Source organism: Galeopterus variegatus, unplaced genomic scaffold (genome assembly GCF_000696425.1).
Source record: "Galeopterus variegatus unplaced genomic scaffold, G_variegatus-3.0.2 Scaffold9, whole genome shotgun sequence".
NCBI lineage: Eukaryota > Metazoa > Chordata > Mammalia > Dermoptera > Cynocephalidae > Galeopterus > Galeopterus variegatus.
This window is the reverse complement of record NW_007726120.1, coordinates 1,239,503-1,265,447: the sequence shown is the minus strand read 5'-3', so window position 1 is coordinate 1,265,447 and position 25,945 is coordinate 1,239,503. Positions and strand designations below refer to the sequence as shown.

General features: G+C 35.3%; 1 protein-coding gene across 1 annotated transcript in view; it reads right to left on the bottom strand.

The window, feature by feature from the left end:
* Positions 1-4,845, bottom strand: part of CSRNP3 (cysteine-serine-rich nuclear protein 3) — a 140,133-nt gene extending 135,288 nt beyond the window's left edge. The window contains exon 1 of the mRNA XM_008584738.1: positions 4,771-4,845. Within this exon, the coding sequence (XP_008582960.1) occupies positions 4,771-4,783 (13 nt within the window). The 5' untranslated portion in view covers positions 4,784-4,845. The remainder of the gene's footprint in view (positions 1-4,770) is intronic.
* Positions 4,846-25,945: the final 21,100 nt, after the last annotated feature.

Below are 25,945 nucleotides of genomic sequence, written 5' to 3'. Positions count from 1 at the left end.
TGTGGAGCATAAGCTGCTGGTGTCCACGCAAAATTCCAAGCAAGACTTGGAGAATGTGGAAAGATCAAAGGCACTAGATGTCTCGCTGAATTCTAAGAAGTGAGAGAAATAGGGTTTACTACATTTGTAACCTAAATTCACTTCTAACTTAATATTATGTTTTTACCTTGTTTCTTCTTTACTCTAATTTTCCCACTTGTTTTATATTCAGTCTCAGCATTTTGTAAGACACGGTTTAGATACAAGGACAGGTATAAGCAAATAAAAGGAAACTAAAAACATACAGATGGTCAAACAGAGGTGAGTTTCACCCAAGCAAGGGAAGTTGGTATTTAAAGTGTCTCTGTTGAGCCATTTTACTTCAGAGTAAGAGGCTGGAGGTGTTCATGAGATTTTGCAGTTGATGTAGAGCAGAAGTTAATTAAGGTTGTAGAGGTCAGGGTTGGATCAGTGGTTCTCAACCTGGGGAAATATTTCCCTGAGGCCTGAAGATATTTTTGGTTGTCACAGCTTGGTGGCAGGTGTGGGGGGGGGGGGCAGGGGGCATACTACTGTCATCTATTTCCAGAGATGCTGCTGCTAAATGTCTTACAATTCACAGACCCCCCCCCCATACCAGAAAGTTATCTGAATCAAAATATTAATAGTGCTGAGGTTGAGAAGCCTGGATTAGATTAATTATTTATAAGAATAAGAATGCTCAGAAATCGTTTGAAGAACCATTGAACAGAGGTGGAGAAGGCAGAACCATCCAGAGCATAGACATGCCAGGTGATGTGAACTTCAAAGATCTTATGTATTGTGGGTGGTGGTTTGTGAGAGGATGAAAGAGTCATTATTTGGAAACATTCATGGGGAACTGGATTTGTGGTAAAAATTTGCAAATGATCCCTGGGTTGGCAAATTTGTAAAGCAAATGTAGGGAGGATGAAAGAAAGGGAATTTAAAAGAAACCATATGCTATTTTCTACTTTCTTTTAAAAAGTCAGGTTTGAGTTGTTCATAAATAAAAGTTTCTAGTTCCTTCCATCCAAGTTTCCAGATGAATGCAACAAGCGTTGATATTGGTGTGGAAGGAATCTATCTCTAATACAGTGACATTACATGAAAAGTCTTTGTTTTCCCTGTAACCATCCACAGGCCTTCCGCATCTCTCATTTTTCTTTTCTTTTCCCAAAACAGACAACACTGGTTGCCTCTTTGTGGTCAACGTCATGGAGCTGACCACCAATTCTCTATGCAATATAACATGAAGTCGACACACTCTGGTTTAATTAAGAAAGAGCCTCTAAACAATCATGACCTTTACTACATGCTTCTCTAATACTGGACACTTATTTCCTTTAGATGATATACTGCTTACAATACCTACCTTCTGGAACATTGAAGGAATTGCAATACTTAATGGGTTTTGAGACCTTTTAATCCATTTTTTGCTTTGTTTATTTGGATGGCCAGATATTTGTTTAAAATTGACTTATCATCAATGAAAATAAATTGACTTTACTTTTTTCTGCATACAAAATCGGCTAAACCTTTAAACTCTATCCAGTAAAGTCAAGGCTGAAAGATAATGTCAATTTATATATGGGTTCATCTATAGTTTAGATGGGTTGTAAAAGACGTGCAAAATATCTGGACCTTAACTTCAGACTCCTGTGCTTAGCACTGAACATTGCACAGGAAAGTTTCAACCAGATTACCATCAAAACGAAACTAATGACTCATGTGTTAATGATTATGAATAGATTTTTTCATTTTAATTTCCAACTCTCCATATTTCTTAAAGGAAATGCATATAGAAAGATGCACTTTCTTTAAAAAATTGTTATACTATATGAATGAGGTGGTATTTAAATACTCTCCTATTTTCGACTCTCGTACTCAGTGCTTTCATAAAATCATAATAAGACTGATGATTAAACAACAAAAAGAAAATATGCAGAGCCTGTCAGTACCATTTATCATCTATATGTATTGGCATAGAGATTCTTAACTACTTCAGGTTTTATAGTATTTTATTCAATTAAAAAATGGGTTGATTGACTCCCATATACAGATGAGCAGCTATAGTCTTTTACTTTTTAATAAATGCATGGACTAATCCACATTCAACTGTATATTTCTTTACCGTAAACATTATGACATTTAATGTGCATGTAGTAAATATATTATTATTTTTTAAAAATAATATTTTTTTGTTTCTGTTGAAATTGAGAAAGATATATACTAGCTGTTTTACATACATTAACAACATTTACCTTAACAAGTGATGATTTAGGAAACTTACTATAAAGTGTTGTATTTCATCACAGTTATTTTTAGTTGGTACTATGTGGACAAAAGTGACATCTCTCTTTTGTGTAAATTATGTAGTACTGAGTCATTAGGCTTAATTAAAAATTTCACCCCTCCTTATACACTATATATTTTTTTCCTTTTTTCTTTCTCCGTGGCACTTAACTTTATTTTTTTATTACCTATCTATTTCCGCTCACTAGAATGTAATTTCCACAAAGGCAAGATTAGTATATTTTATTGACTGCTACCCGCTCTGTCTTCATGCACATAGTAGGTATTTGATAAATATTTGTTGAATAATTATGGTTATTATATAAACTAATCTAACCACTTCCCTAATGACACAATTAGGCAAGGGGTGTTTTCACTGACTTTTCAAAAGAGCAGTTTACTATTTTTAAGTATTTGACTTGCTGTAACTTCTTAAGATATCACCTTTTAAAAAAGCTTCTTGAAAAGCACAGTGCTGTGCAAATCCACTTCAAGCAGTTTGAACTTCTATGCCATTGCAAATCTCTTTACTCACCCAGCTACTATTTGCATATGATCCCTTAGGGATTTATAGTGGTCAATATCTTTCAAACCTACAAGCCTCTCTAGGTCATTGGGGAAAATGATTTGATTCTCTGGTGAGTTTAATAAGGAAATTGAATGTATTAGAATAATAATAATAAAAATAAAAAAAGAAGTAGTCAATGCTACCTTTGTTCTTTTCGTAAGTGTTTGCACAACTATTTTCTACAATACTAAATTTGCAGTTAGGGCAAAGGAGAGACTTTTCCTTCTTAGAATTTCATATTACTTACTTGTGTTATACTTGAAGAGCTACTTTAATAAAAAGTCAGTTGGGTGTGGGTTGTAATGGAGCAACATTCTCATCAGTATAAACTCTCAATATTCTAGGCTAATAAAAAGCCATAATGTGAAAATATGAATAATCCCCAAATAATTCCCATTTGACTTTAGAAATAATTATATGCCCTTTTAAAATCTAACTTGCCTCTTAAATTATGTGTTGCTTGAGTTTATAATAAAATTAATTTCGGGGTAATATATTGGTTGGGCAATTTTTGAGAACAGGAACCATATCTTATCCACTGGAAACAACCAAAGCATTTATCCCATTGGTTTGCATATGGTAAGTACTAAATAAATGAATAAACCTTCGGATGAATGAGAAAAAGATGCAGACTCTGAAGACAATGAAAAAAAAAGATCATCAATACGTTTTTGCTTAAAATTACGTATATTTAATATTGGGTCCCCCAACATAAAGAACGTCAGTAATCATCCACTTTTTCAAGCTATCCCATTAGAATGAACCATTTTAACCTACATTATAAATTTTAAATGAATATTTTACATTATTTTTTATTATAATAAGCTATTTAATAATGGGCAGGTTTATTTTTCTTTTCCAGCCTTATGACTCTAAACATCTTAAAGAAGATCCCCAAGATCCTCTTGCTATTCATATTAATTGTTATTTTATTCAGGCTACATTTTCCAATGAAAGCAATTTCTTCAACCATACGTAGGGAAAGTCAGGGAATGGGATTCAAGAAACTTTAGAAGGATCAGCTATCCTTTTAAACTATGTGTGCATATTGTAGCCAAAGGTACAAAAGAAATAAAAAATTCACTACTACTTAACAAATCAGAAAGAAAAAAATTTTTTTTTTTTTGTCTTTTTTCGTGTCCGGCAACGGATCGCAACCCTCAGTGTCGCGCCCGTACCGGACCGGGACCGGCAACGGGATCGCAACCCTCAGTGTTGCGCCCGCACCTCACTCAGCCAGTGAGCGGGAACCGGTCTGTATGTGGGATCTGAACCCTCGGCGGGAGCGCCGCCATGCTCCCAAGCGGCGCACTGTAGCAGTGCGCCACCGGGCCGGTCAGAAAGAAAATTTTATAGAGATGCCTAATATTAATTTTTATGCTAAAAGCACTATCCTTTAAAAATGAAGGAAATTATAATAACCACTGGTTCTCTACTAAGACAATTTTTTATTTTAATCATCCCTGATAGAACAAAGCAGTACATCTCTGATATAAATGAATTTTTAAAAATCTTGAGACTTTGTTAAAAACATGAATTTTTATTTATTTATTTATTTTTTTGTCTTTTTTTCGTGTCCAGCAACGGATCGCAACCCTCAGTGTTGCGCCCGTACCGGACCGGGACCGGCAACGGGATCGCAACCCTCAGTGCCGCACCCGCACCTCGCTCAGCCAGTGAGCGGGAACCGGTCTGTATGTGGGATCCGAACCCTCGGCGGGAGCGCCGCTGCGCTCCCAAGCAGTGTACTGTAGCAGTGCGCCACCAGGCCGGCCCCAAAACATGAATTTTTAGTAATAATATTTTTCCTTATTGTCCAATTACACATTAGCAATAACAATTTGGAACAGTTACACAGTTATAGCCCAAATCTGTAAAAGAATGAAAATAATAATGTATGAACTGCTAACCTTGAGATCTCATGAACTCCAGTATTTTCCTGAAGACTCTATGCCTCTGAAAACATGTCTTCAGTCTGTTGATACCTCCTTATTTCTTCCTTAAAAAAGAAAATGTTCCAATATGTTACATATAGTTATATTTTCAAAGAGTAAAGCAGAGTACAGGATGCAATGTGTAATAATGATTGCACAAGGGAAAATCAACAGGTATTTTGAAATGTAAGTAAGGCATTAAATACAGAAGTGAATTATCATCTTGTTTATAATTTAGTGAAGAAAGAATATCCTTCCTAGAACAATGCAGTAAATTTCAAATAATTTACATACATTTTAATTCATTTATTTGCCTGCTTTTTTAATCAACAAATATTATTATGAACAAGAAGTTAAAGATATATCCATTTTATGAATCAGCATTATACTAGATTTAAACAGCTTTCTAGTCTTAAGAAGATTCATATCTTTAAGACAAATAAAAATGCAGAGAAATCACCCAACATGTTGTAACTTTTGATAGCTGTTGAAAATCACAATGAATACTTGTTATTTATTTATTTATTTGTTTGTCTGTTTGTTTATTTGTTCGTTCATTCATTCATTCATTCATTTATTTTTGGTGGCTGGCCGGTATGGGGATCCAAACCCTTGACCTTGGTGTTATTGTTGTTTCTTGATTTGCTTGAAAGAAACTACTTAATGCTAAAATCTCAGACATTTATATATACAGGTTTTGAGATAACTGAGGCTTTAAGAAAATAAATAAAAATTCTTTGAAATAGACATGCTTTAACAAAAATATTGTTTTTTAAAATTACAGTGCCATAATTCAAAATGATTAACGCAACGATTTAAAGGGATGATGAATTCCTGACAGTAATGACATACTTTTTTTTTTTTGTCTTTTGTCTTTTTCCGTGTCCGGCAACGGATCGCAACCCTCAGTGTTGCCCCCGTACCGGACCGGGGACCGGCAACGGGATTGCAACCCTCGGTGTTGCTCCCGCGCCTCGCTCAGCCAGTGAGCGGGAACCGGTCTGTATGTGGGATCCGAACCCTCGGGCGGGAGCGCTGCTGCACTTCCCAAGCGGCGCACTTATCCAGTGCGCCACCGGGTCGGCCCGTAATGACATACTTTTTACTTACCTGTACTAAAATGTATGAAATCACTTTTTCTGTATCATTAATGAATTTTCTACTCCCCTCCCTATGTTAAGGTAAATATTATGTCTGAATAAAAATGAAAAAATTCTCCTTAAAACTGAGGTAGGGAGACTTCTGAAGTTTATTTATTGTATTTCCACAGTAGGCAGAACTGAGCTATTACTGATCATAGAAAATGACAGTAACAATAGCCGATATAGAAACACTACAAATGTGTTACTTAAGTAAGTAAATATCCTGAGCAAGCAACTTAGTTATTTGAACAAACTTAAGAAGTCAAAAATCTTTAAGAAAAAAAAAATTGTCTCAGGAAGATTGTTTCCGGGGCCTCCTTATTTCTTTAAATTTTATGATTCTGTACACAGATATGCTGAGATAATGGCTTAGAACAAGCTACAACATCAGTGGTACTCACAACAATAGCACAGATATATCAAGTTGTGGTTATACTCACAGAGCTAATAGAGGTTATTGAGTCCAGTTTGGTTCTGAGGAACCCCAGATTTGGCAGAAGAACTTAAGGAATCTCCAAAAGATTGTTCAAAATTCAATTTTAAGTATTAATTTTAAATATTTTAAAATTCTGTTGAGAATGTTGCACACTCAAATGATGGTACACTGCAGACCACTGGAGAAATAACTTGAATCACCCATTGCACTCATTTTCTGAATATAACTTTCCCTATTTTCTCTGTTAAAGAAGAATATGTGAGATTGCAATCCAAGCAATTAAAAACCAGCAAGCAAACAAGCATACTAACAGATGTCTAACTGTTTGAATGTGTCCACTGAAAACAGACTTCAAAAAATTATTTGCAATTAAAGCAAAATAATGAATAAATGAGATGCTGAGTTGAATACATCTATAAATGTCATTTATAATTTCAACTCAAATTTTCTTATTAATGAAAATGAATTCCATATTATTTAAACCATTAAGTCATCTTTACCTATTTAGGTAACATTTAAAATTTTATCCTAAAAACAAAATAGAGTTTTTGTTGCTATAAAAAAAATTGGGAAAGTGTTGTTTAGTTCAAGCTCCCTATTTACAAATAAGAAAACCGGCTACTTCATATTTGTGACATGTAGCTAAATCTAAAGGAAGAAATTTAAGTATCTTCAACTGCCAGTTAGTTATTAAAAGTGAGATAAAAAACCAAATCGTATCTTACAACTAAATAAACGGAAGACTTTCATTAGGTGTTTAAGGTATTCTGTTGATGAAAGCAAATGTATCGAGATAGCCAGTGATGTAAATGTACATACCTATAATTAACCTGTAATTTAGACAGAGGCAATAGTTCCTCTGACTATGGAAAGAAGGGACTCAAACTTTGACCTGATTGAAGATCAAGGATATAAAAATAAACTTTATGGATAGGATTGACTCTAACTGAGACCAGTGGAGCCACTGGAAGGGAGTCCATCCCAAAGGAAGAAGTCTGGAAGAACAAGTCCTATCCAATGCGAAGGTCTGAGTACTGGGGATCTGGAGATCAATGCCAGTTCTGTGCACAATTCACAGTTGTTGATACTGGAAATCATTCCAATTTAACACCATTGCTCAGTGGATGTGACTTAGGGACATTGGCTGTGTGAGACTGTGTAAGGAGGTGTGTGTGCACACATGTGAGAGACAGAGAAGACGTTTTTCTTTTATTTTTAAATTTAATTTTATTTATTTTTTATTGTAACATAGTTGATTGTACATATCTGTGGGGTACAGAACTGAATATCAATACCCGTGTGCAATATGTGATGCTCAAGTCAGGATGAATAGTATATTCAACATTATGCGATGGAATCCTTTTTCATGGCTCTTTACCCTCCCTTACCCTCCATCCCCTCCCCCTTTACACCTCAGGTAACCTCAGTTCGAGAGAGAAAATTTAAAGAGTTGTGTGGCTAAGATCTATAACACTCACTCTGAGGCAACTTTGCAGAAGAATCATCCTGAATAATGTACCTCAGGAAGACTGAGGGGCCGCTGTTCCCCCTTTGTAAGCCCTCTGAGCACACTGGCGGTGGTCCACACAACATCAGTGGGAACTGCCACTTTGCCTCGAGTCCTATCTTCAGGAGGTGATCAAGACTGAGGTGGAGAGTCAAAGCACAGATTATTATAACACCATATAGGTGGGATCCTGGTCCTGTGGGTGAGCTCAGCGGTGACAAATGATATCTAGGACTGATTTGAGGATAAATATAACCATCCCAGGAACTATAGAAAATGCTTGAGGAGGTTGGAACTTGTAGAAGACTGGGAACATGTATGCTCGTATACATGTAACATCATTGGCTTTGTTATGCTCATCTAAAGAATCCCAGTGTCAGAAGGCTGATTCTAAGAGCTATGAAAAATATTATCGCTATAAGCCCATATCATCATTTAGTAACGTGCACCTAACACTTAACGGTTCACATCTGGTCTTTTCTAATATTTGGGATTCAACTGAGAAAGTCTCTGATAGCCAGTTTATTTACTTGTGGAAACTTCAGCACTGCAGTGCTGAAGGGAAAGGTGAAGACCACCTATCACTGTTGCAGGCTCATTGGATGCCTGATTGCCCATGGACATCACTGCAAATCATCTTACAAATCCCAGCAGCCATCTGGAGTGGCAAGGGTCAAGGCACTCTCCCATGTTTGTCAACATTTTCTCTAAAGGGGACCTTTAGTAGGTCAGTGAGGCATGTAGCTCTTGTTGGCATGTTTCAATCAACAGCCAAGCTAGCCAGCACTGAGGTCACTGAAGGTTACATCCCAGTGATAGCCTTGGCTGAGAGCTATAAGATCAGGTTGTACTAGTTTCAATAGATGTTTCAATGATTAGCTGTAAGGAAATATACCTTGTTTAAACCACTCTCATCTTATTCCTGCCTTTTAAGAAAATCTCTCTTGAAAATGCTGGAGTTTTGAGAATAAACCTGTTCCTCCCAGTGTCAGTATTTGAGACCTCTAAGCTGACAATTTCTACATGTCTATAACCCTGGCTCATATTACAGTTTAAATACATCAAAAGGAAGTATCGGTCTATGAACACAAGTGGAGAAATTGTCTGGTGTTTCTAAAATAATAAAACGTAAGTTCAGCATAATAGTTTAATTGCATTTGCAATTACATCTCAAAATACAGCATTGCATCATTAATACAACTGCAAGCAGCAAAAGCATCCTTTTCTCTGAAGGACAGCTTCCTGACAGAAGCAAAGGACCCAAGGCAAAGGAATCTCACAGGAGAAACCAATGTGCTATGTAGAGTTTGACCCTATCTTTTTAAGAGAAAAAAAAACCCCACTGATAATCACATATGTTGGGCTGCAACTGCTCCACTTGCTATAGCAATTGCTAGGGTGAAAGGAGGCCACACCACATGGCAGCTGTTTAAGTTCCCCACCCGCATGGTCCACACAAGATGGCGCCTAGAGGGAGCAAAGGGGGAGTGTTACTTTTAGTTCCACAAAAAGTTTTATTGGTAGTTGCACTTTTCCGCACTCGTGATCAGTGCATGATCAGTAGGCTAAGCATAGGAAAGTAAGGTGCATGCACATGTGACCTTTCCAGTGATTGGCTCTCAATGTGGAAATCCCCGCTTGCTTAGATATAAATACAAGCGCTTAAAAGACAATAAACGGATTTCTCCACCACGTCTGAGTGTTCCTTTACGGGCTAAATAGGTGGGCGGTGCACTCACCCACCTTCGGGGATCCTTCTTCGGCTTACGCCGCAGAAGGCAACTTATCTGGTCCTGCCTGGGGGAGATAGGGAGTCTGCCAGGGATCACTCAGTGGCCATGGCCAGGGAAATCCGGAGCCTGGGCCTGGCTGACCGAGAGAGCGCCCCGACACACATATAATTCTATTTTTGTACCTTCACAAATGCTAAAGTGCAGCTATCACATATACATGCAGCCCTGATCCTCTCATTTACCAAACAAAAATAAATTTCCATTCTTCCCAAACATGGGTTGAAATATAAAAAGCGATATCATGTGACAAAAGTTTCTAAAGTGATCATAGCACTTATTCTATTTCAGTAAAGTGGACAAGAGTTATCATAGCAAAATTAATCTTAGTAAGACTATCTATCAGGTGGTCATGATGGGATTCTTCCACTTAATCACTTGTGCTCAAAAGTGTGCAAACAATTCTCTCAAATTGTTCAGGTAATTCTCTATTTAAAGGCATGGCAAGAGACATTACAGTTACTAGGAATTTGCAAGGATTATAAAAGAATCTAGTTGACAATTCAGGTAAAAATCTAAAAACCTAAGGAAGTACATGATTTCCCAGAGGATTGTAAATTAGTGAGACTGGCCCTAGAAGAGGTGCAAACTAGACTGGACAGATTACCAGAGAAGGGATAAAAAACGTGTTTCACATTCTACCACTGCAGTGGGCAAATAGGATCAGTAGGGTGTGGGAAGCCTGAGACAACCTTTACCACAAAGGTGTCCACATTGTCTAAGTCACATACTTCACCAATAAAAAAGTTTCTTGACTTCTACAAAATTTTCACTTATTCCACTAATGCTCACACTTCCACCCTTATGCAATGTACAGTTCATTATTCTTAAAGGTAGTTTCTCCTTTGCATATACACTCACCTCCCGGGCCTTTCTCTCTCTCATCTTCAAATTAGAGGGACAAAAACTACCTGGCTACATTCAGCTGAACACTCCCCTCGACTGTGACTAGAGGAAATGTAGGATACTTTGTTATTCACCTAATTTTTGATATATGACCACAAACTTCAAGTGGCCCCCCAGTAGTACCTGGCAATCTGAGCACATTTGCCTTGTTAATTCGTGCTTTAACTTTATGATACCACTCAAAGAGAAACGTTTGTTTCTTTCCAAGCCTCCCACATTCCTTCCCACCTCCAGTCTCAGTTTATAATATTGCTTCTAAGAAAACTGAAAGAATCTCAACTCAATCTCTCACCTTCCACTACCATGGTCTATATACTTGATATGTGTACTCATAAAGTCTGCCTTCGGTCCTGGTAAGATGGAGAAACTTCTTTCTCCTACCTGAGGTCAACCCCTTCTCTCACTAATTTAGATTTTTACTACGTTGATATACCCCCTGTCTCTCTCATGCCATTTTCATTCATTTTGTTGGATTATTCCTATCTCTGTGCAAATATATTATAATGTTCCCCATCTTAAAATTATTTTTCCTTTTGCATCAGCTCCCCCATTCCCCTATCACCCTAATTATTTGCTCCATTTTATAACAAAACTTTTCAAAAGAAGGCATTCTCCATTCCTCAACTGCAATTCTATATTGAACTCCCCCAAATTAGGCTTCATTTCCACAACTCTACAGAAATAACACTCATCAAGGTCAGCAGTGAACTTGAATATCACCAAGTCCAATGGTAAATTCTGTCTTTATCTTCCTCAATCTCTCAACAGAGTCTGACTCACACAATCACTTTCCCTTTCTTGAAATATTTCCTCACTTGGCTTCTAGGATACTAAACACTTCTGGCTTGTCTCCTACCTCATTTGCTGTCCTTTCTCAACCCTTTTTCCTAATTTCTTCCATTCTTCCTGAACTTTAAATCCTTTAGATCTGAGACTTCTTCTTTGACTCTGTCCTAGGAAATCAGATCTAGTTCCATATCTTTAAATAGCACCACTTACTGATAAATCTGAAATTTAGATATAGCCTAAACCTCTTCTCTGAGCTTTAGACTCATATCCTCTGCCTACTCTATTCTATAACTCCACTTGACTGTTTAACAAGCTTTCAAACTTAATATATCCAAAAAATAAGGAAAGAAGGAAGAGAGAAGAAAAACAAAACAAAAAGGAAAAAGAAAAGAGGTGGAGGAGAGGAAGTAGGAAGGACGGAAGGAAGGAAACAAGACACTCCAGGTTTCCTCCTCCTCCAGGCTTCTTCATTTCAGGAAATGTCATCACCATTTACCCAACTGCTCATATTAAAAACCTAGCTCCCTTAGAGAAATGGCTGATTCTGGGACTGGGGCAGAGAAAACACAAGATGAACCTGAAATGTCATGTAGTGCCAGAAAGGAAGAAAGGGGTGGGGGCGGGGCGGTGAAGATCATCACAGGCACGTCAAAAGGACACAAGAGTCAACCTGAAAGAGTATCTCAATGGTCAAAATTGGAATAATTTAGGCAACAAAAATTAATGATGGTATTAGATTATAATCAAAGAATAAAATTAATATCTATGAGTTTGTACTGATCTAAACAAATGACTTAATAAATAAGCAAATAGGGAAGAAGGAAAATATTTCTCACAAAAGATTTCCAAATGACATATTAGATACTCCCCCTTCAAGAAGTGGAGCTTGATCCCCACGCCCCACCTTGAGTGTGAGCTGAAGTTAGTGTGCTGTTTCCAAATAAATAACAGAGTATGGGGAAATAAAAAGAGTAATGCTACAGTGGAGAAACCCGGTACACACTATCTCAATCAATTAATTAATGTTAATATCACCAGTGATACATTATGGTGATATCATGTACTCCCTGATACGGTTTGATAAGAAGAGTACTTCACTTCTGTGGTATCTTCCCCAAAACCCATACCTCCAGACTAATCATAAGGAAACATCAAAGAAAATCTAAAATTGATGAACATTCTACAAAAACCTGACTAATGTTCTTCAAAAATTCATGCTCATGAAAAACAAGCAAACACCGAGGAACTGTCACAGATGGAGGAGACGTGATGACTACATTCAATGTGGTATCCTTGATTGGATCCTAGATCAAAAAAAGGATGTTGATGGATAAACTGTGAAATCCGAAGAGGCTGTACTTTGGTTCATAGTACTGTACTAATGATCATTTCTTAGTTTTGACAAGTGTGCCTTGGTTATGTGAGAGGTTAATGCTGGGGGAAGCTGGGCAAAGGGTTCATGGGAACTCTCTCTGTTATTTTTGCAACTTTCCCATAAATCTAAAATTATTCCAAAAATAAAAAGTTTGTTTTTCAAATGAGCCTAGAAATCATTCATGTTCATCTTTCTCTCACACCCCACAGCCAAACAGTGAGCATCTCCTGTCAGCTCTGCCTTATAGGTGTTTCCTGAATCTGACCATTTCTCAGCATCTACCCTGTTACCACCTTAGTCCAAGTCCCCACGTCTCTCACTTCCACTACCCGACAGTGACCTCCCCCCAGTCTCCTCACTACCTCCTTTGATTCCCATTGCCTGTTCACACAAATGTCAAGCTCTTTCCTGACACCTTCCATTTGCCGTTCTTTCCCCCAGGAGCCTCCTCCCACCCTGATCTTGCATGCCCACTCCCTCACTTCACCAAGCCTCTACCAGGACACTGTCCCCTCAGAGAGGCCTTTTATGACCACCTTATTTAAAATAGTCACCACACCCCCTATTTCTATTCCCTCACCTGCTTTATTTTTCTTCACAGCACATTTATGACATCGTAGTACTATTTCTTTACTCGTTTACTACTCATCTTGGCTACTAATGTAAACATCATGAAGTCAGGACTTTATCTTATCAAATAAACAAACACTGATCTCTTGGGGCCTATGGAAAAAAGTGTAATCTTATCCAAAACTGGTTGAAGTATGCGTCTTGCTGCCTTTTTCAAAAAGCAACATGCCAGCATCTATTAAGTCAGTGCTCCCACTCTTAGGAATCTGTTCCATAAAAAGTAAAGCTCCAGTATATAAGGACATTTTTTAAAGATGTGTGTTACAGCCTTGCTCATAGTAGCATAAAAACTAACCTGAAACAAATGAACACCCATAAAAGAAAGATCAACTAAACTGTTATATGTCCGTACCTTGGAATATTAAGCAGTCATTAAAAGAATGAAATAGAGCTGTAACAACTTGGCACATTTCCATAAGGTACTGTCTAATGAGAAAATCAAGATACGTGCAGGAAAAAATGTGTATGTTATGACACCTTTTTGACAAAATAAACCTTTATGAGAATGCGCATAAGTTTATCTATGATTATATGACATTTTTAAAAAAAATGAAAGGACGTAAAGCGGGTTGTCAACAGAGTTTCCCATAGGGGCAAGAGATGTGAATGAAGGACACAGGGGAAAAAGAGGGAAAAGTCAAGCCAAAAAAATGAAAAAAGAAAGAGACATTAAACACATTCCGTGATGGTGTATTTATGCCTTTACATAAAAATGTGTGTCTGCATGAAAGAAAATATGTATCTGCATACACAATTATTCAGGGAAATTAATTTTAAAGTACAGAATGTTTTTTGGACATTGGCTCCACAATTTTTTCCAACAAAAACCAACTTTTATCTATATAATTGCTTGCGGGGTTCCTTAATCTTACAAAGAAAACAGAATTGCTGCTGGAATTGATCAGATTCCCAGGAAATGCATAAATTCTTACAGATGGTCCTAGGAACACAGCTGAATTATAGACTATGTTAGTTGGTGTACTTTCATACTCAGCTGCAGAAAATAGAAATCAACCCTAAAAAAAGAAACAGAGATACCCACTGACAGGAATAAAAGAGGAAGATTTTTACAGCATTGGTTAGCATTAAACAGCCTATGGTACCTACCTTAATTCTTATGATGGGCATTTTCCCTCATGGAAACCACACAGTTATTGTCCTGCAGAGTAGGAACACCCAAATAAGGTCTTGATTGGTTACTAGGGCTGCCCTAACAACTTTCATTCTCTTACAAAATGAGACACAAACCACAAACTTTCTGACAAGAATATGTTCTAAAGTGCCTGGCACCTAATAAATATCTAATAAATGTTTACATACTTCACGCTTCAGAAACATTGCATGTTATAGCAGACAGAAAGGGGGTATATATAATTATGTAATCAACTTGAGCCCATATTGGTCTGTTTGTAACATTATGGAGCACATTATGCCAATGTCAAATATAAAGTGTACATAGAGGAAAGTTGGATCCATTCTGGAAATCATGAGGGAGTTTCATTACAGAAAACTATTCATTAACAGACTTCATGGACTGCTTTATAATAAAGTGGTTTTACTATAAGGTGAATACTGAATGAGCCTGAGTGAAGATTTTTAAAGATTTTATTAGAGAAACGCGGACTCAATGCAGTTCAGGAGAAATATGAGTGGCATTATAGTGTAGTAGAAAGTGCTTAGGCTCTGAAGTACCAAAAAGCAGAGGTTGACATCCTTCTTATATTTCTTACCTCTGTGACTTTACACAAATTACTTAACATCAGTTTCTTCATCTGTGAAATGGGCATATAAACTTTGATTTTATACTTTTTAGTGGAGATCAATAAGGCTTCTAAAACAACATGTGATGGGGGCTGGCCAGTTAACTCAGTTGGTTAGAGCACAGCCTTGTTAACATCAAGGTCATGGGTTTGGTTCCCGTACTGGCCAGCCAACAATGACAACAAAAAACCCAGAACAACATGTGACTCACAGCAGATCCTCAATATATTAATGTTCTTTATTAATCAGGAAAAAAAAAAATAGGACAGAATGTGGTATGATATTTACAAATGCAAAAAGAAATTGACATGAGATATTTCCACATTAATTTATGAATAATTTTATTACACAGTGCTGTCTTCAAAAAATATTTAGTTTAGATCTTCTTCATGTTTATTAACTATGGGATTAACATGGATTACTAATATGGCAGCCATGGTTATTGGTGGCCCAACATGTTTTTCTTCCTCCCATTTTTTTCTCATAACATACTGCATTGTCTTCTTCCTTATTACCACAAGAATGGGAAAATGAACAAGACATAGCCAGTCAAAGGACCTCTTCCCTTGGCCACAGTGAGTGGTTCAGTGAAGAGCATGTGATCCATGCTAGGGCTGTCAGTAGAGGTCCAATTCAGAAAATAGAGTCTATGCCTATGGTCTAATGGAAGGAATTTCTTATGGGGAACTAGTTATAAAGGTTTTGAAAGGTTTTGACACACTAAGATAATCCTCAAGATCTAAACTACTAGAGCCAGGGGTGGAAGAGATGACTCTTGATTTCAAAAGCATAGTGTTACGAGGATTTTCATGTCTATATGCAGACAGACTTCTTCCACAGATTATCAGGGAAACCCATAATCCTATATGTAGTAGCAGGAGAAAATGAGTCCCTCTCCTGTGAAAAAAGAGCCAAATATGCTGGATGGGGAGAGTATTAAGGTTGTCATTTGAGCCTCAAGTCCATTTTTGCCTGATGTGACCTCACCCCTATCTTTCTTGGTTATATGAGCTAGGATATCTCTTTTTCTTTTTTGCTTAAGTTAGATTGTGCAGGGCTTTTGTCATTTGCAATAAAGAGTCTTGACTAATATAACCATGACCATTAACTTTGACTATTTTAAAGGAGTGCTAGGGCAAATGCCAAGTATTACCAGTAAAAGAAATGAAATTAAAGAACGGATGTAGTTATGTATTACCAGTAAGAGAAATAAATAAATGTGGTTATGTTGACAGGTCTTTGTTAGCCACAATACTGAATGAATTCTTTCTCTTTTGTCTTAAATAGGCAATTTAAATTAAAAAAAAAAAAAAAAAAAAAAAAAAAAAAAAAATGGAATCTAGAAAGGCATTTCTCCCAGCCTTTAAGATAGAAAGCCAGTTGTATTCTTTGATTCATGTGTGATAATTAGACTACAAAAAGAATGCAGATCAATGCCAGATGGAGACTATCAAAACAAAATTCACCACAAAGAAACAAAACTGGATCTACAGTTAATCTGCAGCTATAGAATGTAAGATGCTAAACAAAGCAGTGTTGTCCTTTTTATCCTGCATCAACAACTGAAGATAGATTTTTTTTAAGTGGATGATTTATCATTTAACCCACTTGCGAAAAGGTAAAGGAGGCCCAATCAACCACCGTACCTATTTATCCATCTTTCTTTCACTACAAGCAATGTGTTTATATTTTTACTACTCCCCAATTAAATGGAAAATAGAGGGAAATTAGTGGGTTTTGCTTTACAGGTTAGAAATCCTTGAAAACCCAAAGTTGGTTAGCGGTTTTTGCTTGTTTGTTTGACTACCTAAAATTGAGAGTCAGAACTTACTTGTCAATAAACATTTTTGTTTAAAGAATGAACTTATAACCCACAAACCTTCAAAATCTGTCTCCACTTAATGAAATATTCTCTCCAGGTCAGAGTTTCCTGGACATGAGAGTTAATTTTTCTCCAAACCATTTAATGATGTACCAGTTGAAAATTATATTTCTCAGCATGGTTTCGTTTCTATTCATCTGAAGTTCTCAACTAGAGTGTACTTTCTTAGGACACACACATGCTATTCACTCTGCCTGTCTCCTTTAATACATTTTCAGTGTAGTCTTTATCACTTGGTGTGTTCCATTAATTCTCCTATAAATAGAATCTCAATAGACTTGATAAATGTATAGAATCTGTATTCCTTCAGTCATGAGAGGTACTAAAGGCAGGGACATGATAGTTTTAGCATCTAACAACTAATTTTAATGGGAATTATCATATATAGGTTAAACTTAATCAGAATCTCAATCTCTATCACTTCCTGTGGTATTTTCATTTTATTCTAATTAATATTAATGTAGATGAGAACTACAAACCACTTATATTAAGTGCAAAAAGTTTATTTTTTTAATTAAAGATTTCAAAAACATTTATGTCTTATATGGCATGGAAACAGAATTAAGTATTTTTATTTTCTTGTGGAATTAATAGCATATACCATACTGTAGTGGTTAACAGTGTGGGCTCTGGAGTTTGAGCTGGTTTTCATCGACAGCTCCAGCCCTTATAAGTTATGTGAACTTAGGCAAGTTACTTATTCTTTCTGCTTCTCAGTTTCCTCATCTGTAACATGAAAATAATCCCCCATCAAGACTACCACCCCACTCAGCTCATAGATTGTTCTGAAGCATTCGAAAGTAAAATCAAACCCACAAAAATTATTGGTAGTGCTTTTTTGCACCATTTCCATCTTTTTACCATTTTTTTGTTTGTGAATTTAAAACATATCTTGAAATATATTTTAAGATAAATTTTAAAATAACCTTGAACATTTTTAAAGGTCCCTTTATGCACATACATTGCTAGACTAAATTAGATTTTCATGTAATTATAAAGAAATAGAGTCAAAGGCAATAATAGTTTTATATTAGAAAAAATATTTTTCAGTTTCTCATATTAATAGGAATTTTTTTGGGCAGGTGGCTGGCTGGTATGGGGATCCGAACCTTTGACCTTGGTGTTACTAGTTTTTTTCTTTTTTTAATAAGAAATTTGATGTAACTTTATATTCATTATTAATTAATAACTATTAATGGAAGGATAACTCCTTAGCTTAGAATAAAGTATAATCTATGGGCAAATTAAAGGTAAAATGCTGGGAGCATTTCCATTAAAAGAAAAAGCTATACCTTTTATAGTACCAAAAACAACCTGTACGAATATATAATTAGAAAATGCCATTCATAATATGCACAAAAATACTTTAAAAACTTAGGGACCTAACAAGAAATATGTACAGCAAGAAAGAAAGCATTAAATTCTACTGTGCATATAATAACAGTTAAATATGGAAAGATATCTAATATTCCTAGAATGGTATTGTGAAGATGTCAATCTGCTGTGTGGGCAAAATTAATGTCTACATTTAATGCAATTCCAAAGGCATAGCAACAGTTTGGTAACTTAAGAATATTCTTCTAAAATTTAAATAATAATCACGTGAAAATAACTTATAGAGTCTTTAAAGATTATCATAGTATATTATTTCTGCTCATAGTAGTGGGTTAGAGAAAATTAGGAAATCCTGTGTGAGATAATAAACTTACTGCAGACCCATAATATAACACTAGTGTTGGTTTAGGAATAACCACCCAGATCATGAAATAGAAAGAAAACCACAGACACTGATCACTCTATATGTGAGAATTTAGTATAGGAGCAGAATTACCAATCAATAGGGAGTATTGTATTTTAGAAAAATTGAAAAATTATCTTTCAATTTCATACAACATGCCAACATGATTTTAAAATGAACTAAGATTTAAGTATATTTAGAAATTTATTTAAGTTCTAGAAGTAATTACTTGTGTGCAATTGATCTTAAGAGCAAAGAAGTACTGCTTAAGCATTTCCTAAAAACTAAATCTGTGATATATTTGATTGTATAAATATATTTCTATGACAAATATAAAGAGTTAAAAGACAAATGACAAAATAGGAGAGATATTATTGTGTATGCATTCATCTAAACTAATATTAATCCTTAATATAAAATAATGAAAAAGAGAAACGCCATAATAATAATAATAAAAAAAAACTGGATAGGCAATTTACACACAGACACACACACGAAAGGCAAATAAATAAATATATAAATAATCAGCTTCCTAGTTTTCAGAGAAATTCCAATTAAAACACCAATGGAATATCAGTTTTCACCTATCATATTAACCAATGTATGTATGTGTGTGTATCTGTACATGTGTGTATGTGTGTGTATATACATATACAGACTCATATATACACATACACAGAGAGAGAGAGAGAGAGACAGAAAATACCTAGCCAGTTTTGGCAAGGTGTTAGGGAAATAGGCATATAAATGCTAGAAGTGGGTATATAAATTGGAGCATTTTCTAGAGGGCAATTAAAACAATACCCTTTGAAGAATGATTTCTACCTGTAGGAATTATCCTGAAATTTATCAACAAACAGGTCATAACAGCAGTAATTGTAACAGTTAAAATTTCTAGAAAGCTACTATACTGAAAGAGCACAATAAGTATTGTCAAACTAAAATATGTGAGAATAAATTGAGAAAATATATGTAGATAACAAAAATCACCCATAATTCCACCATCTAGAGAAAAACTCTCTTAAGATTTTTTCTATTTCTATAAAAATATGTTTCTCTTTTTCCTTCTGGGTCTTACTGTCCTCATCCCTCATATAGGATTTTACAAAAATGGATGAAAGTAATATAATTTTGCCAACTTCTTTACTAATATGAATATATTTTATGTCAATAGACATATGTATTCAACTGTTTTTATTGGCCACATGATAATCCACTGTATGGATTTTCCAGAAATTATTAACCAATTGCATGGTATGTAGGTTCTGTACAATTTTTCATCATAAGAAAAAACATACCACAAAAAATCATTCTTAAAGCTAATTTTTAACACATTTAAGCTTTTTAAAGAAATAAATGTTAAATACAATCATTCAAAATATTTCAATGTTTTAGTGTCAAAATACGGAATTTTGATTTAGTAATGAATTTAAAGGTTCATAAAACTATGTAGGGAGTTTGCAGAGTGATCTAGTTCATACTGGCAATATTGTCTGCCTAAACCGGAAACTTCATAAGCATCTGATATAAAAACATTTCTTTCTATGCATCTGTACCTGTTGAAGGAGACCGTAATTGTATTCTTCAACAATCTGAATTCATTTCTATACAATTAGTCTCTCACTTGACTTATGTCATGTTTACAACAAGAAAACATTTGATCAATAAAGTCTTTTTTAGTAAAAAGCCATGAACATGCCAATCAAAAATAAACTTATTTGGAACCTAAAGGTGGGAGAATTAAATGAAATAATTCATTTAAAGCATCTAGCACAATGCCTGGCAAATGACAAAATGCTCAGTAAAGCTTGCTTTTATGATTATTCCTATTAAGCAATGTGGGGGAAATATAAGACACAGCCCCTACCATCAAGAAGCTTAAAATAATCGTAATTATAAATTTCAACCATTTCCACATTCTCACTACAAAGCTAATGAATGCTAAAGAAGTAAGAGCTATTCTGTTGAAAATAACAATGTTTATGTGAGCTGTGTTTATCCTTTTTGAATTCCATTCATTCTTTAATCTTTCATGGAAATATTTGTTTATCTCATACTGAGGAGCATTTTTAAATGTATAAGCTTCTTTATTAGTGTCCATAAATTACTTAGTCAAATTTATTCCCTAGGTTTCCTCTTGCAACCTCTCTAACTTTATGCCTATTTTAAATAATTTAGGTCAAATGTCTGATTTCTGTGTTGTATGTAACCATGATCTTAGCATAGCATTTAATTATAACACTAATTAATGACCACCATAATGGTCAGCCGAATAGTCAATTCTTTTAATAAGTAAAGAGTTCTTGAAATATATACCCAACAATGTATATATATTTGAAATATGTGCCATTCTTTCCAAGGCAAAATGATGGTTGTCATAGAAACAGCAAACAGGAGAAATTCAGATCTGACATACCAAGACGATAATGAACAGCACCTTTGGGGGAATCATGAAATAGAACAGGCTATGTTGGGAAAATTAACTATATTTAAATGAATTGTCATTATTTCTTACAGACCAAGGTCCTTCAAAGATGGAATTAAATATCCCAAACTCTGGCATTAAGTTTTAAAGTATACACATTAAAAAAATGTAGGAGTTGTAGGCATTAGAACAAATTTCACAATGAAATATAACCAAGTATTCCTTAACGGTGAATATTTAAAAATAACTTTATTAATATAATTCAAAACTAAACTATATGCATTTTTCATCTCACGATATTTGCGCCAACATTATCAACCAATTATAACATAAAAATACATACCATTTCATGCATTTCAGGTCATGTCACAATTAATGGGATCCAACACAGAAATACCTGGTCCCACCACAACTAATGAGACCCACCACAGAAATATCTAGTGCCTTTAGCATTCTGTTCAGCAATCTTCGCCAGCTTTCACAGGGCTTTGGAAGTTGTTTTAACTGAGTTTGGTTTTTGGTGTTTTTTTGTTTTTTTATGGGATTTTTGGTGATGATAACTAAAACATTTACAGATAACCATTAATGCTCTTAAAGTGACTGAACAGTTGGTTATACAAATCAAGTTTCATAATGTTTCATTCAAATTTCTATAATTGTAAATTATGTAAATCAATTTTTATTACTCCTCCATTATTATAATATTTGGGAGATAAGATAAAAGCAAATGCAATCAACTGAGAGTCCATTTTAGTTTTAACTAACTGCAAATACTTCCCTGCTTGAAAATTAAATATTATTAAAAGAAAATGTCTTTCCAAGTTTTTATGTGTCAGACTTTGGTCAAAAAGCAATTATTTATCTTTTGTTATATTTATTTTGATTGCTCTTTCTTAATGAAAAAAACTATACCTTTAACCTTAGTCCAACTCTAAATGTAATTCAGCAAATTCAAGACTTATTGAACTATTCCAGTTCCTGCCAGATCACTGTAGCTAAACATGTAAAACATATGGCACAATAATTCTGTGGCCCTAAAACATTCTCGTTTATTCCTAAATTCCTCAGACAAGAAGGAACATTTTGGGAGTACTACCACGGACTTTCCGGAGTAAAAGGGTTAAATACTGCAGCCAAGTCAGAAATCACACCAACTAGCTTTTTTTTTTTTTTTTTTTTAGCAGAACCAGGTTTAATTTTTTTCTGCATTTACATGCACACAAATAGACATCCCTGGAGCTGTCAGAAAGCATCAGACTGCCTGATCTGCACAATGAATTTTAAAATCTTTTGAGAAACACAAGGACATTTGCTTCAGGCACTGATTTCATCATCACCATCATAAACAACAAGTATAAAGCCAGTCAATCCCTATATTCAAACCAAAGCCAGAAGATATGGTACTTTGAAGATGGTTAGTAGATTTTAATCCTCTAAATTCATTTGAATCCATTTTTCAAGCCAAAATAATTTGCAGATGGGCAATCATTTATTAATTACCTATGACCACTCCTCGATAACCCAAAAGTAAGGATGAGATTCTCTATCAAGAGGTTTATAAGATGCGAACACTCTAAGATTTATTTGTAAATAAATTACAGTCAGATGAAAATATTTTGATCACTAATGTGAAGTTGGTATCTTTAATATTTAATAGCAATTTTAAATCTTTTGCTCTTTATGTAATACAGCTACAATATCAATTCCACCTATAAACATCCTGAATAAATAATAGATGTGGAAAATTGGGAGATTTTCTATGATGGTATTTCAATTCTCATGCTAATAAAGTCTTATTCTTCAAATGATGTGAGAGACAGAATCATTAACATTACCAGGACTACCTTTATGTTTAGTTTTTCTTTATAGCTAACTGAGAGTTAAAGCCACAGAGATTGTTGTTTTTCTAGATTCCTTGTTATAGATACATAAAATTTTATTTAAAATTTGGTCCAATCGTGCTTTTAAGTTTAAAGCCGAATTTAAATGAAGTTTTTCAGGGCTTAAAACAAACAAGCAAATATAAAACCAACTCTGTACCTAGCCAGCAAAATAGAATATAATTACGCCATTCAGACAGGAGCTGTGACTGATTCCAATTGAAATGCACATAAGTGGGTTTCTGAAGTCTTGAATTATTGAACAAGTAATACAAGGTCCTGGAGTTCAAGGGATGGAAAGATATTATTATCTTTTTTACAGGAAGTCCAGGATGCCCATTCAACCCTCTGGCAAAAGTGGAATATACAAAGGTTTTATTTTTAAAGTAAATGAAATAACCCTTGATTTGTTAGCTGCCTTAAAAATTCACACTGCATACTTCATCTCACCTACTTTTCATTGTAACAGTTTCACATTATCACAAGTAGCATTATGTCACCAAGACAAACCAATTTCCTTCATGTAAATGTAAAACAACATGTTTGCTGTAAGATATTTCCATCACTGTCAGTGACATACAAGAAAAGTCTCAACAATCTACCCTGTAACTTACTTATAGAAAGGGGAAGTGAAATGTTCTTTCACAGTCAAATTGAATTCTTTGCCTACTATATCATTTAGCTCATTGCATTTATTCACGAACCCATCACTGGTGTTATCCTACAGCCAGGAAATGCTGGCACTTTCACCAGAAACCAACTGGGAAAAAAAAAAAAAAGGAAACAAGATGAGACACCAATTACCTTTACCAAAAGATAGACTCATTCTATTTCCATGAGGAGTTGGCATAAAAGATACAGCCCTGTCTTTCACTTGACGTTTGGGTCCCTCTCCTTGGTAGTCAGGCATGTAACTGAACCATCAGAGAGCTGCATGGTCTAGTAGCAAGGTAGACTCAAGGGAGCTACATGAAAGTCCTCTGCCACTAGCTTACATTTTGATTCTTGTCAAGTTACTCTCCCCGGGCCATAGTCTCCACATCTGTAAAATAAGGGAGTCAGCCTAGATGCTCTCAAAGGCCCCACTAGTTCTAACATTCTTTGAATTCAGAATGAGGTTTGACTCTTTACTGTCGTATTTGTCTTACTCTGTTATACACAGAGCATTAGATCTTTTTAAAGAAACTAAAATGTATTTTCTTCTTCAATTTGTCCAACTTTATGAAATAATTAATTAATAAGGTTTTATATTTGGGATCAGGCTAAGAGTAGCCCACAGTAAATGCCCTGTAGGTCACATTTGCTATGTATTCTTCACCATTCCTCCCCACTGTTTATACCAAATTATGGTTTTGATCACATACTCAATTACAAGTTGTTCAACGATGCATAGCACCATCCCCTTACGGAAAAGTATCAGCAAATGTTTTCCTCAAAACCCCTGAAAATCCACAGGGAAAAGTACATTAACAGCACTTCTGGAAAAAACTAATCAAACTTTGCAGCTGCTTTCTTTACTAGCCTAAGACTTCTCCTCTGACCACAGTGGATATGTGTCTTCTCCTCCATAGACTGAAGCAATGGTGGTGAACCAGAATAGTTATGACCGTATAACAAAATAGTTATTAAAAAATAAAATCACTCTCCACTGGAACTTCTACCCTTCCAGAGAACTGTTCAGATGCTCAGAAAAACTGCTTGATCTATAATTTTTCAGTCCCCCCCAACCTGCCAGAACATCACTTTCATCTAGAAAGTATCCTGAACCACAATTTTAAGACCTGATGGTGTTTAAATGAACATTATAGGTACTTTGTGAACTCACAAGCTACAGAAATCAATAAGTGCCTTGCATAGAGAAGTCCTGCAATTGATTTTTCCAGGACAGAGCCAATTTGTAACTTTAGGGGAAGCATAGACACCAAGAAGGTTGTAAGCATGCTGGAGACTTTTAAAAAAATCACCAGAGTGTGGAAAACACTACACTGTATGACTAGACAAAGGAGTACCTCAAAGAAATAGGGTCTTAGGTTGATGATATTTTTCAGGAGTGGCTAAAGGGGAAGAAGGATTTAGAAACGCCAGGCAGTTCCTGCAGTGCTCCAGGGCTTGGAAAAGCGGAGCTCTCCAAAACACACAGAAAAGGGTATTAACAGAGTGTTCCTGAGGGTCTTGAATTTAAATGAGTACTACTGTTTTCTAAGGATCAGAACATCTAGTGGACTGACCCTTCCTAGATTTAAAGAATTGTCTGAAATTAATCCATTCACTCAATGAAGAATTCTAAGCATCATCAAATGTTCAGTCAGTACTCATCAAGGCACCAAAGGTGAAAGCAAGGTGTAAATGGCAATATTGTGGTCCCGCACTAGGTTACAGTCACTTAGAGAAAGGTGAGGAAAGGCTATAGACAAATCTCAAACAAAACATATCCCCCCAAAATCCACTATCTGGCAATAATCTTTCTCTGTAACTGGAGAATCTTGTCCTCAAAACAGCTATTTCCTCCCTTCTCCCAAGTATTCCTTTATCTTCTCCTTACTTTTTTAATGTTTTCTACAAGCTCATTTTTAAAAGTTCTACTTTAGTCAAGAGATACATAATGCAAAGGCTAAAAAATCTTCTAAAATTTTACCTATTTTTATTCTAAATTCTTCTATCAGTGATGAAAGAGAATTCATGAATACATGGGAAAAGGGGAAGAGGGTTAAAAATGAAATTTCAGGGGTTACAGAGCCACATTGAATAAATTTCAGTGTGAATTTAAAATGGCTGTTTTGGTGAGTTTAAAATCCCCAAATGCAAATATCCCTGATAAATAATACTGGAAAAAACTATTGTGAAAATAGCCATTCCTGAATGATACTCTCTCCTGTTGGATAATTTCACC